This window comes from Dipodomys merriami, unplaced genomic scaffold (assembly GCF_024711535.1).
Source record: "Dipodomys merriami isolate MVZ:Mamm:240054 unplaced genomic scaffold, mDipMer1.0.p SCAF_6, whole genome shotgun sequence".
NCBI classification, from domain to species: Eukaryota; Metazoa; Chordata; class Mammalia; order Rodentia; family Heteromyidae; genus Dipodomys; species Dipodomys merriami.
The window spans coordinates 67,851,620-67,869,339 of NW_027206179.1; the positions used below are offsets into that span (position 1 = coordinate 67,851,620).

Here is a 17,720-nt window from a genome sequence, read left to right on the forward strand (position 1 = left end):
GTATGTTGTCTTCATCTATCCTTTGGTCTTTTGACAGGCACCAAGGGCTATTGACTATTGTTTTCTGCTTGCTATCACCATACCTGCTGTGGCTGGGGCCCCCACGGCAATCTCCTCATTCCTCATAATCCTAATTCTTCTTTGGCAAAATTGCTAGCTATTGTCACTCTCCTGCCTTTATGTGATTCCTATTATCCTGTGAAAAGATGTCCCCAGAAAAATCTATGCAGTGTTAGTTTTTTCATTAATTTATCATTGGTACACTAGTTATAGAATTGTTTCAAATTTATCAGAAGCTTTAGGTTTAGGCTGGTGTGTGTGTGTGTGTGTGTGTGTGTGTGTGTGTGTGTGTGTGTGTGTGTGTGTGTGTGTGTGTGTGTGTGTGTGTTCCAGAATTGTTATGTGTTTAACCAAATGTCACTATAAACAATATGTAGCGTGCTAACATTTCGAGTAGTACTTACTTTGTGCAAGGTACATGGACTGTGTGTGTGTGTGTGTGTGTGTGTGTGTGTGTATGTTCCAGAATTGTTATGTGTTTAACCAAATGTCACTATAAACAATATGTAGCGTGCTAACATTTCGAGTAGTACTTACTTTGTGCAAGGTACATGGACTGTGTGTGTGTGTGTGTGTGTGTGTGTGTGTGTGTGAGAGAGAGAGAGAGAGAGAGAGAGAGAGAGAGAGAGAGAGAGAGAGAGAGAGAGAGAGAGAGAGGGAGGGAGAGAGAGAGAGAGAGAGAGAGAGAGAGAGAGAGAGAGAGAGGGAGGGAGGGAGGGAGAAAGAGAGAGAGAGACTTTCTGCTCATCTTTTTGAGACACAGCTCAATCTGCCTCAGTGAGGGAGAGAGTTGGGATGTCAACATGGAAGGCTGGCTCCAGGGTCCTGAGCAACAGTATAGAAAGCATGTTCTTTAAATATTCTATGCAGTGATGCAGAGATGACACCAAGGTCCATTAGAAACAACAACAATCAACCAGTAAGGCCAGGTGCTGGTAGCTCATGCCCCTAATCCTAGCTACGTAGGAGGCTGAGATCTGAGGATCTCTGTGTATACTTAGCCACATTGCTATACTCCTTTCCATGAGCTCAGCTTAGGGAGTCATAGGAAGGCACAAGGAAATTTTAATCAATTACAGCCAATTTACAATTAGACTGTTGGGAACTGGGAATGTGGCTTAGTGGTAGGGTGTTTGCCTTGCATGCATGAAGCAAGCCCTGGGTTTGATTCCTCAGTACCACTTAAACAGAAAAAGTCACAAGTGGCGCTGTGGCTCAAGTGGTAGAGTGCTAGCCTTGAACAAAAGAAGCTCAGGGACAGTGCCCAGGCCCTGAGTTCAAGCCCCTGGACTGGCAAAACAAACAAACAAACAAAACAATTAGGCTGTACGCTTCTGTTTTTTTTTTCTTTTTCTTTCTTTCTTTCTTTTTTTTTGTTTGTCAGTCGTAGGGCTTGAACTCTGAGCCTGGGTGCTGTCCCTTAGCTCTTCAGCTCAAGGCTAGTGCTCTACCACTTGAGCCACAGTACTACTTCTGGTTTTCTGGTGGTTTATTGGAGATAAGAGTCTCATGGACTTTCTTGTTCCTGCTGGCTTTGAATCGAGATCCTGAGATCTCAGCCCCTTGAGTAGCTAAGATTATAGGTATGGGCCATTGGCGCCCGGCTCTTCTCTTTTTTTCTTAAATGTACTATAATTTCTAATATGAACTGAATTATTCATTGTGAGCTTTTGATGTAATGAATTTCCCCCCCATAATAGAAGCGACATAAGGCAGACAAATTAGTGAATTCCAAGACTACATTAGGTAAGTATGATGGCTTCTATTTCATGTTTCAACTTAACCTGGGCTACATTGTGCTTAGGTTTTTGGTCAGACATTATTGTGGGTGTTTCTCTGCAAATATTTTAGGGTAAAATTGATCATTAGATTATCTTTAGATAGAGTAAATCATATACATTGACCTCCACATATGAGTTTCATGTTTTCAGTCAAAATCCAGAATAGAACAAAAAGGCTGACACCCCTAAGAGAGAATTCTTTCTTCCTAATGGCATTCAAATCAGGATGTCAGCTTTTAGACTAGAACTGAGCTTGCCACCTCAGCAGATCTTGGGACTTTGGACCCTTTGTAATTGTGTGAGCCACTTCTTTATAATAGATATCAGAACATCTATCTGTCTGTCTATCTACTGTTTATCCTCTTTGTTTTGGTTTGAGACAGACTTGACTGGGTATCTGACACTTTTCCCAAGCCATGCCATCTCCAACCTCTGTTTGTCTGTCTGTGTGTCTTGTCTCTCTCTCTCTCTATCATCTATCTTATCTACCATATATCTTTATATTTGTATTACTATTTGACCTAACTAGATATAAAATATCCTTAGTTGGCTGAATCTATGAATATGAAACTCATAAAGATGGCGAGTTGACTGCATATGTAAATACATATATAATACATATGGATGTCTATGTATGGTGGTGTTTTTCTGGAGAACACAGAAGAGAACAGGAAATAGACTTCTGAGCTGGTTCTAGGGTTACTAGAATTGACTCTGAAATCTGATGAAATTTAATAATATAGCCAGTGCAATGGCTCAAGCCTATAATTTTAGTTTCTTAGGAGGCAGAGCTGGGTCCTCACTGTTCCAGGCCACACCAAACATAAAGAAGTTCAAGAAACTCCATCTCAATCAGTAGGTGGATGTATTACTGTCCACTTGTCCCAGATAGGGGAAAGTACAATGGCTGGAGACATTGGCACATACCTGTCCTACCCAGGGACTCAGGGAAGCACAAACAGGAGGATATCAACACTGGCCCAAGTATATAGTATTCATTACAGAGGTCTTTTACCTACTTGGTTAAATTTAGACCTAAGTATTTCATTTTTTGTATACCAACAATGAAAAGAAACACGTTTAGTTTTTGGAAAAAGCATCTTGTAATTATTTTTTATTTTAATATGGTAATTACAATTAACATATAGTTATTTATTTTCCAGTCTTAAGACAGAATTCATGGCACACGATCACGTGGAAAGAGGTAAGAATGTATTTAAACTGAATAATCATCTACCTGGTATTTAAAGGCACACATTGTTACCTGTGAAACACATTTTTAAGAATCACAATACTGTCTCTATTTTATAGATGAGGAAAGGGAAACTGAGTATCTCACTCTAAGTTACATAGCTAGTATCTGGTGAAAATGGGATTTGAGCTCAAGTCTGTCTGGTTAGAGGTCACATTAAAATAAATATTTTTTGCTGGTTCTGGGGCTTGAACCCAGAGCCTGGGCAACCCAGAGCCTTGAGCTGTTTTTGCTCAAGAATAGTGTTCTACCACTTGAGCTACACCTCCACTTCAGACTGTTTTGGTGGTTAATTGGAGAAAGAATCTCATGGACTTTTTCTGCCCCCACTGGCTTCAAACCATGATCCTCAAATCTCAGCCTCCTGACTAGCTAGGATTAGAGGCATGAGCTACTAGCACCCAGCCTTACATGTTGTTGTTGTTTTTTTCCTTTAATTTGCCTTGGTGACATCTTTGCATCGCTACATATACTATTTAGAGATCATGCTTTCTATACTGTTGTTCAGGACACAAGTCAGCTTTTCCATGGTAATATCTCAGGGAATTTTGTTACCATTATTTCCCTTTGGAAAATATCTTAGTTCTTTTAGGCTGCTGTATTGGATTCCCTTAGACTGGATGAGTTATAGACCACGGAAATTTATTTCTCATAATTCTAGAGGTTGGAAAGTCCAAGATCAAGGTACTGGTAATATCTGGGGAGGACCTGGTTCCCCACAGGTGATGACTTACAGCCATGTCCCCACATGGCGAAAGAAGCAAGGTAGCTACTTTATAAGGACACTAATTCCATTTGTGAGAGATCTACCATCCTGGCCTACTCACCACTTCCTAAAGGCCCCACTTCCTACTGCTAGTACTTTGGAAGTTAAATTTCAGCATAGTATATTTGTGGAGAATAGCAAAAAGACAAACATTCACATCCTAGTAGAATAAAACCGAGCTGAATGTTTTGAGGGTCTAGGTTCTGACTTTGTCCTCATCAATAATTAATTGATGACCCATGTGAAGGTCTTTCGATAGCCCACTCAGGATGATTTTTTTAAATTTTATTTCTCAATATCATCAATATTGCTTTCCCTCATATCAAGTGGGTGACCCAAGTGGCTCTATTTTGCTCCTCTTTTTAATTTTTTAATTAATTGATTAATTAAGTCATTGATTTGGGCTAGTATTGAGGCTTGAACTCAGGATCTCATGTTCTCACTTGGCTTTTAACTCAAGACTGGCATTCTACCATTTGAGCCATACCACTACTTCTGGATTTTTGCTGGTTAACTGAAGATAAGAGTTTTTGCTCATGGTAGGTTTGAACCTTAAGCCTCAAAGTTGCTGAGTAGCTAGTATAAAAGGCATGAGCCCCCAACACCTGTATTTTGCTCCTCTTTTTGGAATTCAAACAAGTAAACTATTGAGAGATAACTCTTCATTTTGAGCATCGGAATCCAGGGGAGCTAGATCAGTGAGTGGTAGTCTGATTTCTGTGAATAGGAAACCAGGGGAGGAGGGAAGAAGTGAGTCTGTAGTGGTGATTCTCACTCAGGAGATGATTGATAAGGTTTATGTGCCAAAAGATTGGTTCCCAGAGTACTGAGGTGGAATATGGGACCTAGTAGAAAATGGTTCAGTCATTAATATAGTACTTATCAGGGATTAATGATGTTCCTATAAGACCCTGTGAAAGTTGTTACAAAGGAGTCAGCTTGAAGTTCTCCAGCTTCTGATCTCACCAGATGGTCTCTTCAACACATATTTGTATCATCTTCCATCTTCTGAGACCACCCAGAGGACCCTCACCAGAGCTCAGGAGATGCTGGTGCCATGTTCTCAAACCTCCAGAACAAACCTCTTAAACGCAGGGCCTAGGCACTGTCTCTGAGTGTTTTTGCTTAAGACTAGAACTCTACCACTTGAGCCACAGCTGTACTTCTGGTTTTCTGGTAGCTAATTGTAGGTAGTTAATAAGAGTCTCATGGACTTTCCTGCCCAGGCTGGCTTCGAACCTTGATCTTCAGATCTCAGCTCTTGAGTAGCTGGGATTACAGGCTTGGGTATCTTCTTATAGCAGCAGAAAATGAACTAAGACAGTGGCTTGAGAACTCAGTTATAATTTATCCTAATCCTTTGCTCTGGTGGAAGAAGTCAAGCAGCCACAGATACAAAACAAGAATTCTTGTTCTGAAACCTTTTTTATTTTCTTTTTTTCTTTTTTCTTTTGTCGGTTGTGGGGCTTGAACTCTGGGCCTGGTTGTTATCCTTGAGCTCTTCAGCTCAAGATGAGTACTCTACCACTTGAGTCACAGCACTACTTTCTGTTTTCTGGTGGTTAATTGGAAATAAGAGTCACATGGACTTTCCTGCCTGGGCTGGCTTTGAACCACAAGCCTCAGATCTCAACCTCCTGAGTAGGTAGGATTACAGGCGTGAGCCATCGGCGCCTGGCTCTGACTTCTTTCTATACCACCTGCACAGTACCATCCAATAGAATGCTAAGGCAAGAAACATCACCAAGGACAGGTAGGTTGATTTGGGAATGCCATGGACAAAAGAAAAAAAAAAAAGGTCATTTGTAAGACTTGATGGCACTGGCTTTTGGCAGATCTGTGTCAGGTCCACAGGTGTGTAACTTTGTGCATCAGCATTGTTTCTCTGGGCCTTGTGCAGGCTAGCCAAGCATTCTATCAATGAGGCACACACCTCCCAGCCTCAAATTCTAATTGTAACCCACGCTATTATTGTACTACTGCTATTTGGGGCCACATCATTCTTTGTTGTGGGATTTTCTCGTGCATTGTGTTTTATTTCACTGGATTCCATTTTTTGGCATCTACCCACTAGATGCCAGTACCTTTAGCTCCCCCCATTACCATAGGTGTGAATTGGGAAAACAAATTCACCCCTGATTCAAAACAACTGTTTGAGAGTCACCATGCCTGGCTCTAAAACAACCATCTCCGTTATACAGTAGGGGGAGGATGACAATTCAAAGCAAAAAGTTAGGGAAACCCTGTCTCAGGCAATAGCTGGGCATGGTGGTTCGCCTGTTATCCTAGCTACTCAGGAAGGGAAATAAAGGTCCAGGTAGCCGAGACATGAATGCAAGACCCTATCCCAAAATGTCTAAAGCACACAAGGGCTAGGAACATGGCTCAAGTGATACACTGCCTGCTGAAAGCAAAGCCTTGAGTTCAGACCCCAGTACCTCCAAACCAAAACAAAACCATTGCCCCCCCTCAAAATATCAACCACCCAAGAACCCCTCCCCCCTGTTTTCAAGGAATGGATTCATCAAGGAATAAAATTGTTCAAATACAGCTGAAATTTATTAGAATGACTAAAGGAACTCCGTACTATACTCACCTTTATGTACTTTTCTTGAGAACATTTGGCATGTTTTGCTTCCATTTGTGATTTTATCATTCACACTTTGCTCTTCTCTTTCCTGGTTTAAAAGGTCCACGTGGGTGACATTGTGAAAACTTGCAGTGGCGAGTTCCTTCCTGCAGATATGGTCCTGATTTCCTCCAGGTTAGTTCTGTTCATAGACATTTAAGGAACGGCTATTCTGAATTGGAAATGTTAAGAAAACCAGGGGCAGAAGATACATTTCCCCCTAGCTCATTCTTTTGATCTTAATAGAGATCAGAGACTCCACTTTTTCCCCCTCTGGAAGTAGGTAGATAACAAATGGATCAACTTTGTGAGCCAGACAGCATCTTGGAACTGTTCAAGTCCATCTTTGTAACGTAGAAAGCAGCCATAGGCACTACTCAAATAAATGGATATGGCTGTATTCCATAAAACTTAATGAAAGCAATTGGGGGGCCACATGTAGCCTGTGGGGCAAATTTTGATGACCTATGATTCATACTTTTACTATCCTTACTGTAATTTCCCCAAACATATTTTCTTCTATTCTGATTCTCAGAGTAATTCCATCCTTGTGTAATTTATACAGACATTAAACCAAACTAAATAGACTTATGGCAATTTGGAGGTATTTCCATTCTGAAAGCATAGTGACAAGCTCAGAAATTAAACGATTTGCTCTGTCGCACTAAGTGAGCTGTATTAAGACTAAATTTAAAAACACAGCCTCTATTCTTTATGTAAAACTATATTGCCTTAACACCTTCCTGATACAGAACTTTTTTGTGTGCCAGTACTGGAGCTGGAACTCAGTGCTTTGTGCTCTCATTTGGCTTTTTCAACTCAAAGCTAGCACTCTACTACTTGATTCACAGGTCCACTTTAGCTTTTTGGTAGTTAATTGGATATAAGAGTCTCATAGACTTTCCTGCTCCTGCTGACTTTGAACCATGGCCCTCAAATTTCAGCCTCCTGAGTAGCTAGGACAAAAAGTATAAGCCACCAGTGCCTAGCTTCTGAGAGAGAACTTTATACAAGACTACCTATTGATGATATGTTTTTTCCATTAAGTCCTATTTTATCACCTCCATTTTCCTCCTGTGTTGTATTCTTCAAGGAATCTTCCCCTTTTCCCCTTCTATGGTAAGAACACCAGGCAGAATAGAGTGTTGGTGGGTAACCATAATGATAACACAGCAGCATTTGATATGTTGATAAGCTGAGTCCCCAGGTCAAGTCTCAGCCATTTCAAGAGATCCAAAAATGTTTCCATCTTCCTAAATATACATTGTCATAGAGCATGGAATTCTCTAGGAAAGAGATTGATTCATTCTGGAGATATTCTCTAAGCTTCTGGAAAAAATAATATACAAGCTCTTATCTCTGACAAATACACTTTGTTTTATGCTATCAATGAGCCCAGTGGACAAAGGAATTTAACTGTCATTGCTATCTATTTCTCTCTTGGATTTGTCTCAGAGTGTTGTGTCATCTAGGAGGCTGGGTTTATTTCTATAATCTGTATGTCATTTTAACACCTTATTTTATTTCCTTTAAAGGTGCTCATTGTATGAGAACTAATCTTTAGTGGGGGGAGAGATTCAGGGGAAAGTAAAGTGAAGACAAAAATTATTTATTCGTGGGCTTTAATTTCCTTATAGTTTTATAGGATTATATTTTAAGTGATTCTCCCTGTTCTTATTTTTTAAAGACATGTGTGCACTTCTCTAAATGTTATTTGAGCTGACTTGCAAGTAAGAAAACATCCTGGACACAATGATTTATGTCTGTAATCTTAGCTGCTCAGGAGGCAGAGATTGGGAGGAACACTGTTTGAAGCCAGGCCAGAAAAAAATTAGCAAGAATCTATCTGAGCCAATAAAAGCTGGATGTAGTGGTGTGCACTTGTCATAGCCCCATGACACAAGAAGTATAATCAGGATCTGTGATAGCCTGGACCTTATTTGAAAAACAAACCAAAAGCAATGAGGGTGTGGCTACAGTGGTAAAGTGCAAGAACAAGGTTCTGAGTTGAAACTCCAGAACCATATACACACTCAAAAAAAGAAAGAAAAGAAAAACAGAAAGCCCAGAGTTAACTGAAGTCCTAGAGGGCAATCTGGGACCAATACTGAATTTTTCTCTGAAGGTGTGTGTGTGTGTGTGTGTGTGTGTGTGTGTGTGTGTGTGTGTGTGTGTGTGCGTGTGTGTGTGTGTGCGCGTGCGTGCGTGCGTGCGTGCGTGCGTGTGTGTGTGTGTATGTGTGTGTGTGTGTGTGTGTGTGTGTGTGTGTGTGTGTGTGTGTGTGTGTGTGTGTGTGAAAGCTGCTCCTGGGCCTTGAATCAGGGCCTGGTGCTGTTCCTGAGCCTTTTAGCTCAAGGCTAACACTCTACCACTTGAGTCACAGCTCCACTTCTGACTTGTTTTGGTAAACAATTAGACTTTTCTACAGCATTGTCTTTGAAACTGCAATCCTCAGATCTCAGGCTCCTGAATAGCTAGGATTACAGGCATGAGCCATTGGCACCCAGTTAAGTTTTATGAATTAGGTATATTAGGCATTTAACAACTATAACTAATGATAAAATTACAATTAAACTAATAACATTTGTAACCGCATATACAAGTTATGTGAATGTGGTTTCTCACTCAAAATGTCTTATTCACCCTTCTTCTGTGATTATATGCTATTATGTAATGCCCTCATTACATAATATATAATAAAGCGAGATAACTGACGGGCATTATGATATAGTGTTAAGCTCCTACGTGAGGGTTACTTGAATACAGATATCCCAATACTGTGACACTTGATCTTGTAACCTAGACAACTTAGTGGCACTGTGACTCAAGTGATAGAGTGCTAGCCTTGAGCTGAAGAGCTGAGTGACAGTGCCCAGGCCCAGAGTTCAAGCCCCATGACTGACAAAAACAAAACAAAACTAGACAACTGCTAAATGACTAAAAATTAAGTAGTATTTACAGCCTATGCATCCTGAACAAAGGGATAACTCACACCAGCAGGATGATGTGTTGATTTCATCATGTAATGGTACATAATTGAAAACTTGTGAATTACTTATTTCTGAAATTTTCCAATTGATGTACATTGAACTGTGGTGAATTATGAGTAACTGAAACTACAGTGAGAAAAATCACAGATAAGGATTGGGTTAGTAAATTACAAGAAATGATATTCTCTTAAACATGATAGTTCAGCTAATGAACAAATGAACTCTTCAGTCAATAGTTTGTATTTAGCATGTGACATGGAATGAAATCTGACAAGGCAAATGTTGCTATTTCAGTGCCTTGCTTTCCTAAATGTTTGGGTTAGATGGGAAAAGAGACATCTTAAATGTAGCTTTTATTTTGGAGCTCCTAGATTGTATACACTTTCATGGGAAGATATAAATATATCCTCAAGTCCTAGAGCCTGGGTCTTTGCTATTACAATGGACACACTTTAGAAGGTAACAGAACTGTGGAACATTTTGTCCTTAGCAGCTTTTCTGTCTGAGCTTAAAGCTGATCAGGACTGTAAAGTGAGACTTTTCATACCAAGCCATTCTACAAGAGGAATTCTAGGCTGGTGGCCTCATATTGCTAATACATTCTGCAAAAGTAGTACTTTTCAGTTCTTTCAAATCTGAGGAATTGTTATTGATATAGGTTACATGTCATGCTTTGCATTACTCAGAAAATAATTTGAGCTAGACACTGGTGTCTCACATCTATAATGTTAGCTACTCAGGAGGCTGAGATCTGAGGAACTTGGTTCAAAGCCAGCCTGGGCAGACAAGTCTGAGAAATGCTTATATCTAATTAACTAGCAATAAGTTAGAAGTGCAGATGTTTCTTAAGCAGTAGAATGCCAGCCACAAACAGAAAAAACTAAGGAAGAGTGTGAGTTCGAGCCCCAATACAGGTGCTAGGATGCATACATGCACACATACACACAAATAATTTTATGAAGAGTTATTAATATTATTTGCTCTATTTTTGTCAGTGAACCTTATTCGATGTGTTATATTGCAACAGCAAATCTGGATGGAGAGACAAATCTAAAAATACGGCAGGTAAAGACACCTTTTCCCATCCTAATTTCATACCTGAACCACTGTGTCAGGTTTTGTCAGGTACCGGTTGATTTTCCACAATGGATGTAATTTATCTACATCAAATGATACTGTTTTACCACTACTACTACTACTACTACTACTACTACTACTACTACTGGGAAGAACTAGGTTAATCCTTTTAATTGCTAGAAAAAATATATGCCATAGAACTTAGGTGGTAAAGGATCTCACACCTTTATAAAGATTGTTTTGAATCTCTTTCTATTAATGCTTTGGTGATAAAGCCACAGTAATGGCTAAATATTTTAAGTAGACTGAGAAGAGTGTCTAAGGAGTACTGGGTGACTTTATATACCACTCCTTTTAAATTTACCACTTGAATTTTAGAGAAAGTTATGATTAAGAATGCAGAGATGAGCTGGGAGCCAGTGGCTCATGCCTGTAATCCTGGCTACTCAGGAGACAGGTCTGAGGATCTCAGATCGAAGCCAGCCCAGGCAGTAAAGTCAGTGTGACTCTTATCTCCAATTAACTACCAAAAAAAACCCCCCACCCAAAACAGAAGTGGAGCTGTGGCTTGTTGGTAGAATGCTTGCATGAAACCCTGAGTTCAATTCCTTGGTATCACATAAACAAAAAAATAAAATTGATAAAAATTAAACTATTGAGCTGGGAAGTTGACTCAGGGGTAGAGTGCTTGCCTTGCATGCATAAGGCCCTGGGTTTTATTCCACCGGAAGTGGCGCTGTGGTTCAAGTGGTAGGGTGCTAACCCTGAGCTGAAGAGCTGAGGGACAGTACCCAGGCCTAGAGTTCAGCCCCCACGACCAACAACAACAAAAAAAAATTAAACTATTATTAAACAAATTATAAAGCTGTGTTCTAGACATACAGAATTGTCTTACCAATTGAAAAATCATTCTGTGTGAATACCTAACTGATTTAAGAAGAAAAATCATGTGTTCTTATCAATCAGCATAATTTGACCAACTTCAATATGCATTCGTTATAAAACCTCATAGAAAGAGTGGGACAGAAAGGAAGAGTCACCTTGGTATAGAGCATTACCTTAACCAGTTGTTCATCATTATCACAACACATCTAAGATAATCAAATCACAAAAGAGAAGAAATGTATTTCAGTTCACAATTTTGAGGATTCCAGTACATGATCAGTTAGTCCCATGATTTTAGGCCAGTGGTATGGCAGTTTTTATGCAAAATTAAGCATGCACCCATTATTGGACTCATAATTGCACCCCTATAGATTTACCTCATTGAAATGAAAATGTATGCGCACCACAAGCCTTATCCAAATGTTTATCTCAGAGCCATATATTCTCTTGTGAGTGAATGGTATAATCAACTGGCAAGGTCTTTTTATATATTGATCTTATATACAACCACTTTACTAAGCTCTCATACATTATTTAAGTCAAATGTATAGGATTTTTCAGGTAGTCAGTTCTTTTCCAAAAAGTCTCAAAAATAATTTTTTTTGTGTGTGTGTACCATCATGGGGCCTTGAACTCAGGGCAAGGGCACTGTCCTTGAGCTTTTATTTTGCTCAAGGCTCACACTTGCAAGAGCTCTACTTCTGGCTTTTTTTCTTTTTGGAAATAAGAGTCTTACAAACTTTCCTGCCTGGGCTGTCTTTGACCCAGGATACTCAGAGCTTAGTTTCCTGATAGCTGGCATTACAGACATGAGCTACTAGTGCCCAGCAAAAGATTTAAAAAGAAAAACCAGCTTGAAGTATTTATTACAGAGCCTTAAAGTGGAAAAACATGTTAGAAAAAGATTTGAGGTTCTAAATCTTTATGCCTATTTACTGCCCAATTTACTGTTCCTGCTTGTTCTTAAATATAGGTCTTTTCTGACACTTTTCTAAGAGAAGTATCTCGTTTCTTTATTTCCATTTCATGGTACTGTGTAGAAACTTGAGAGCAATTGAAAACAATTATTTAGAAGCAGTTACTTCTTGACATGTTTTTTGCATTGTTTAAGTCAAGCATAATATTTGCTTTCAGATTTTGGTAGATATCTTTGATCATATTTGGGAAGTTTCTTTATATTTGAAGTTTGGTAATTTTTTCTACAATGCTTGTCAACTTTCTGCTCTTTTCTTCAGCATCTATCAATGGGCTAAGGCAATTACTTTTTTTGTTTTATTTTTATTTTTTTATTGTGAAAATACCATACAGAGGGGTTACAATTACATGGACAACATAATGAGTACATTTCTTATAAGAATTGTAGCCTCCTCATTTGTTTCCCCTTCCCATCCCTTCCCATCATCCCCCCCATCCCCAACTCTATATGCTTCCCCCTCCCTCAGCCCTCCCCCCGCCCCCCGCACCAAAGTTGTAAAGTTAGTTTTCAACATAACTGGTACATCTCATTGTTGCAATGGGTCCACCTGTATCCCTATTTAAACGATTTGTTTTTTCCCTTCCCCTCCACAAATTAGACCAACATCAAATACAGTGAAGGCAGGGGTTATACCGTGGGGGAGGGACATACAAAGCAACAAAGAAATCATCTTATAAATGTGTTAGAAACAATCACATGAAAGAAAAAAACATTTGAATATATATCTTAGGGTTCATTTCCCTAACATCAACTTATCTGACCTTTTCTGCTTGACTCAGACATATACTAGTTATTGCAAATAAGGGAAACTATGGGACCTATGTTTCCTTGGGCCTGGCTTACTTTACTTAATATAATTTTTTCCAAATCTTTCCATTTCCTAACAAATGGGGCAATGTCATTCTTTCTGATGGAGGCATAGAATTCCATTGTGTATATATACCATATTTTCTTGATCCACTCATCTACTGAGGGGCATCTGGGTTGGTTCCATATCTTAGGTATGGTAAATAAGGCTGTAATAAACATAGTTGTGCTGGTAGCTTTAGTGTGGTCTTGTTTGTGAACATTTGGGTAAATGCCCAAAGTGGGATTGGTGGGTCATAGGGGAGCTCTATGTGGAGTCTTTTGAGGAACCTCCATACTGCTTTCCAAAGTGGTTGAACAAGTTTACACTCACACCAACAATGCAGTAAGTTTCCCTTCTGTCCAAATCCCCTCCAGCATCTGTTGTTATTAGAGTTCTTGATTCTAGCCATTCTAACTGGGGTGAGGTGGTATCTCAATGTTGTTTTGATTTGCATTTCTTTGAAGCTAATCAAAGAGTAATACAGGAATTGAGAGAGCAGGATGAGAACACACAAAGATCACTAAAGGCATTCATGGAATCCATAAAGAGAGAGCTAAAAGAAGTCAGGGATACCACAGAGGAAATGCTGAATGGAGCCCACGAGAAGGAATGGGAGTCCAAGGAAACCATAACTAATCAACTAAGTGATTTGAGAATAAACACTGAACACCAAATTAAGGAAGTAAAGAAGTTCATACAAGATCTAAAACAAAGCTCCAACAAAGAATTTGAAACCATCAAAGCCAAACAACTAGAAGGAAAAGAAATAAAAAACAAAGTAGAAAGTCTTGATAGTAGGTTAGACCATGCAGAAGATCGAATCTCGGAGATTGAAGACAGCCTAGAAATTATAGAGAAAGAACATACAACTATCCAAGACAAATCCAAGAAATATGATAGATCTATTCAACACTTGGAAGACTCCATCAGAAGGCCTAATCTAAGGATAATGGGTGTAGAGGAGCACCTAGAGACAGAAGTTAATGGTCTAGGAAATTTGTTTAACAGGATGCTAGCAGAAAACTTCCCAAACATGCAAAAAGATAGGCCTATTCAGATAATTTTTTTTTTTTTTTTTTGTCGGCCATGGGGCTTGAACTCTGGGCCTGGGCGCTGTCCCTCAGCTCTTCAGCTCAAGGCGAGCACTCTACCACTTGAGCTACAGCACCACTTCCGGTTTTCTGGTGGTTTATTGGAGATAGGAGTCTCATGGTCTCTCCTGCCCGGGCTGGCTTTGAACCACAATTCTAAGATTTTAGCCTTCTGAGTAGCTAAGATCAGAGGCATGAGTTACCAGCACCTGGCTCTTTTCTTTCTTTCTTTTGGTGCTGGTAATAGGACTTGAATTCAGGGCCTGAGAACTATCTCAGAACTGCCTTACCAATTAAACCTTATCTGGTTTTTTGCTGGTTAACTGGAGATAAGAGTCTCATGGATTTTTCTGCTTAGATTGGCTTTGAACTGTGATCTGATTTCACTCTCCTGTATAGCTAGGATTCCAAGCTACTCTGTTTTGTTTCCTCGTTTTTGTTTTTTGGGCTTTAAGATATCTTCTGATGAATGGAAATTCATTTCTTTATGGATTTAGAAGTATCAGAATTTCTGAGATCTTAAAAAAATATATATATATGGACATATTTGGATTAAAATTTTACATCTGTTTGACATTTGCAAAGATGTAATATTCTACAGATAAAGGTCTTTTCTTTCCAATACTTTAATATTTCCTGCATCTTGTATTTCTACTCAAAAAGACTGATAAGAATATGCTTCTTGTTGTCTTGAAAGTGCTTTGCATCTTTCCTCTGGAAAGTTAAGCCTACTAATTATGCTGAAGTACTCTCAGGGCCATTGATTTTCAAAGTTGGATCTCTGGACCTTAACATCATCATTATCATCATTGTCCTATAGCAACTTTTAGGATTGCAGATCCAGTGAATCCTAAACAAACTCTGGGAAATGGATCACAACAATTTGTATTTCCACTGGAATTCTAAAAGGAACTTAATGTATCAAAGTTTGGAAGCAATGCTCTGGAGCCTTGCTATTCCAAAGGGAACCCAGGGTTTAATGTCAGCCCCTATGTGCATAACCATTTCAAACAGTGATTATTGTGGTTACACTTTCGAAAACGATTTTTCTTTTGTGCCATCCTGGGACTTTAACTCAGGGCCTAGGCAATGTCTCTGAGCTTCTTTGGCTCAGGGCTAGAGCTCTACCAATTGAGCTACCACTTCATTTCTGATTTTTGTGGTGTTTAATTGGAGAAAAAACGCTCACAGCTTTTCCTGCCTGGGCTGGCTTTTAACTGCAATCATCAGATCTCAGCTACTTGAGAAGCTAGGATTATATGTGAGCCACCGGTGCTTGGCTAAAAATAATCTTTTTAGTAGACAAGATGAAAATATTTTCACCTCTTATCTCCAATTAATCAACAGAAAGCTGGAAGTGAAGCTGTAACTCAAGTGATAGAGCCTCAATCTTAAAAAGAAAAAGGCTAAAAGCTAGTACCTGGCACTGAGTTCAAGATCTAGTTACAGGCACATAAAGACATTGGCAAAATGATTATTTGACATCTCATAGCACAGTTTATGTTAAAATGTAATGTATATTATGTTAGTAACTAGTAACTATAATACTAAGTACTAATATTTTAATTACTAACTCTTAATATCATCTTTTGTTAATGCCTAGAGATATGGAACTTTGCCATAGTACCTTACAATTGTATTTTCTTTTCCTCTCTTTTGGCTTTTATTTCATAGGCCTTGCCAGAAACAGCTGCAATGCAAACAGAAAACCAATTATCAAATCTACATGGAAAAATTGAATGTGAAGAACCTAACCGCCATTTCAGTAGCTTTGTTGGAAACTTGCGTTTAAATGATAGAAGGTATGATCTTTTTCCTTAACTTTTTCTCTCTTATGGAACATAATGCATGGAAATCTTTGCCCTGTGAATGAATCACTTGTTAATATTTTACTTGCCATTGAAATATCCTGATGCACCTATATAATTGTTCTTTTAAAAAAAAAAAAATCAGGAGCCAGTGGCTTATGCTTGAATCCTAGCTACTCAGGAAGCTGTGATCTAAGGATCTTTGTTTGAAGCCAGCTCAGGGAAAAAAGTCCCTGTAAGACGCTTTATCTCCAATTAACCACTCAAAAACTGGAAGTGGAGCTGTGGCTCCAAGTGGTAGATCACTGGCCTTGAGCAAATAAGGTCAGGGACAGTGCCCTGGCACTGAGGTCAAGCCCCACGACCAACAACAACAACAAAATTCTTGAATATGGGAGGAAAATATAATACTTGAGGCAATTAACTAATAAGGAGGAAAAGGTTATTGTGGCTAATGGTTCTGGAGAGTCCAGTTCAAGGTTGCATGATCCCCATTACTTTAGGTCAGGGCAGCACATCATTATGGGAATGGGAATTCTTAGCAGAGCAAACTCATTACATCACAAGCTAAGAAATCAGTGTGTGTGTGTGTGTGTGTGTGTGTGTGTGTGTGTGTGTGTGTGTGTGTGTGTGCACATGAATGCGTGTGCATGCATGCATTTTTTTGATATTGGGGCTTGAACTCAGGGCCTCTCCCTCTTGGTTAGCCTTTTTGTTGAAGTCTGTGCTCTACCATTTGACCTATACACCTCCACTTCCAGTTTTGCTGGTTAATTGGAAATAACAGTCTCTTGGAATTTTCTGCCTGGGCTGGCTTCCCACTGCAATCTTCAGTCCTCATCCTGCTGAGTAGCTGAGATTACAGGTATGAGTCACAGGTGCCCAGCTAATTATAATTATTGTTGTTGTTGTTGTTGTTGTTGTTGTTGTTGTTAGTGGGACTTGAACTCAGGGCCTGGGCACTGTCCCTAAGCTTTTTCATTTAAGGCAACTATCCTATCACTTTGAACCACAGAGCCACTTCTGGTTTTCTGTATGTTAATAAGAGATAGGAATCTCATGAAGACTTTCTCTCTTGGGCTGGCTTTGAGCCACAATCCTCAGATCTCAGCCTATTGAGTTGCCTAGGATTATATGCATGAGCCACCAGCACCTGACCTTTATTACTATTTTTTTTATTAAGTAGTTTTCCAAATGGGTTTCAATTCCACAGTCAGTCTGTGAGTACACACATCTTGATCAGTGTCACCTCTTTAATCCTTCTTCCTCACCTCTTCTTTCCCAGCCTCACTCATCCTCTCCACTTACCTGGTCCATTGTCACATATGTACACTGAATATTATGACTACATTTGCCCACTTTCCTCTCTGCACTCATGGACTTCCCTCTTCCAGAACACATGTACCAGTTTTCTGGTAGTCATTTTGTTAAACTGTAACAACTTGCCTTCTTTTTTGGTTGTAGGGCTTGAACTCAGGGCCTATGTACTGCATCCGAGCTTTTCTGCTCATCTCTAGTGTTTACCACTTTAGGCCACAGCTACACTTCTGGTTTT

The 17,720-nt window shown here is 39.4% G+C and overlaps 1 protein-coding gene across 3 annotated transcripts in view; it reads left to right on the forward strand.

The window, feature by feature from the left end:
• LOC138814154 (phospholipid-transporting ATPase IB-like) overlaps positions 1-17,720 on the forward strand; it is a 114,461-nt gene that overhangs the window by 18,324 nt on the left and 78,417 nt on the right. For all 3 annotated transcript variants that reach the window (XM_070003095.1, XM_070003094.1, XM_070003093.1), the window contains 5 exons: positions 1,761-1,806; positions 3,005-3,045; positions 6,550-6,623; positions 10,474-10,543; positions 16,032-16,159. In XM_070003095.1, coding sequence (XP_069859196.1) covers positions 1,761-1,806; positions 3,005-3,045; positions 6,550-6,623; positions 10,474-10,543; positions 16,032-16,159 — 359 coding nt within the window. The remainder of the gene's footprint in view (positions 1-1,760; positions 1,807-3,004; positions 3,046-6,549; positions 6,624-10,473; positions 10,544-16,031; positions 16,160-17,720) is intronic.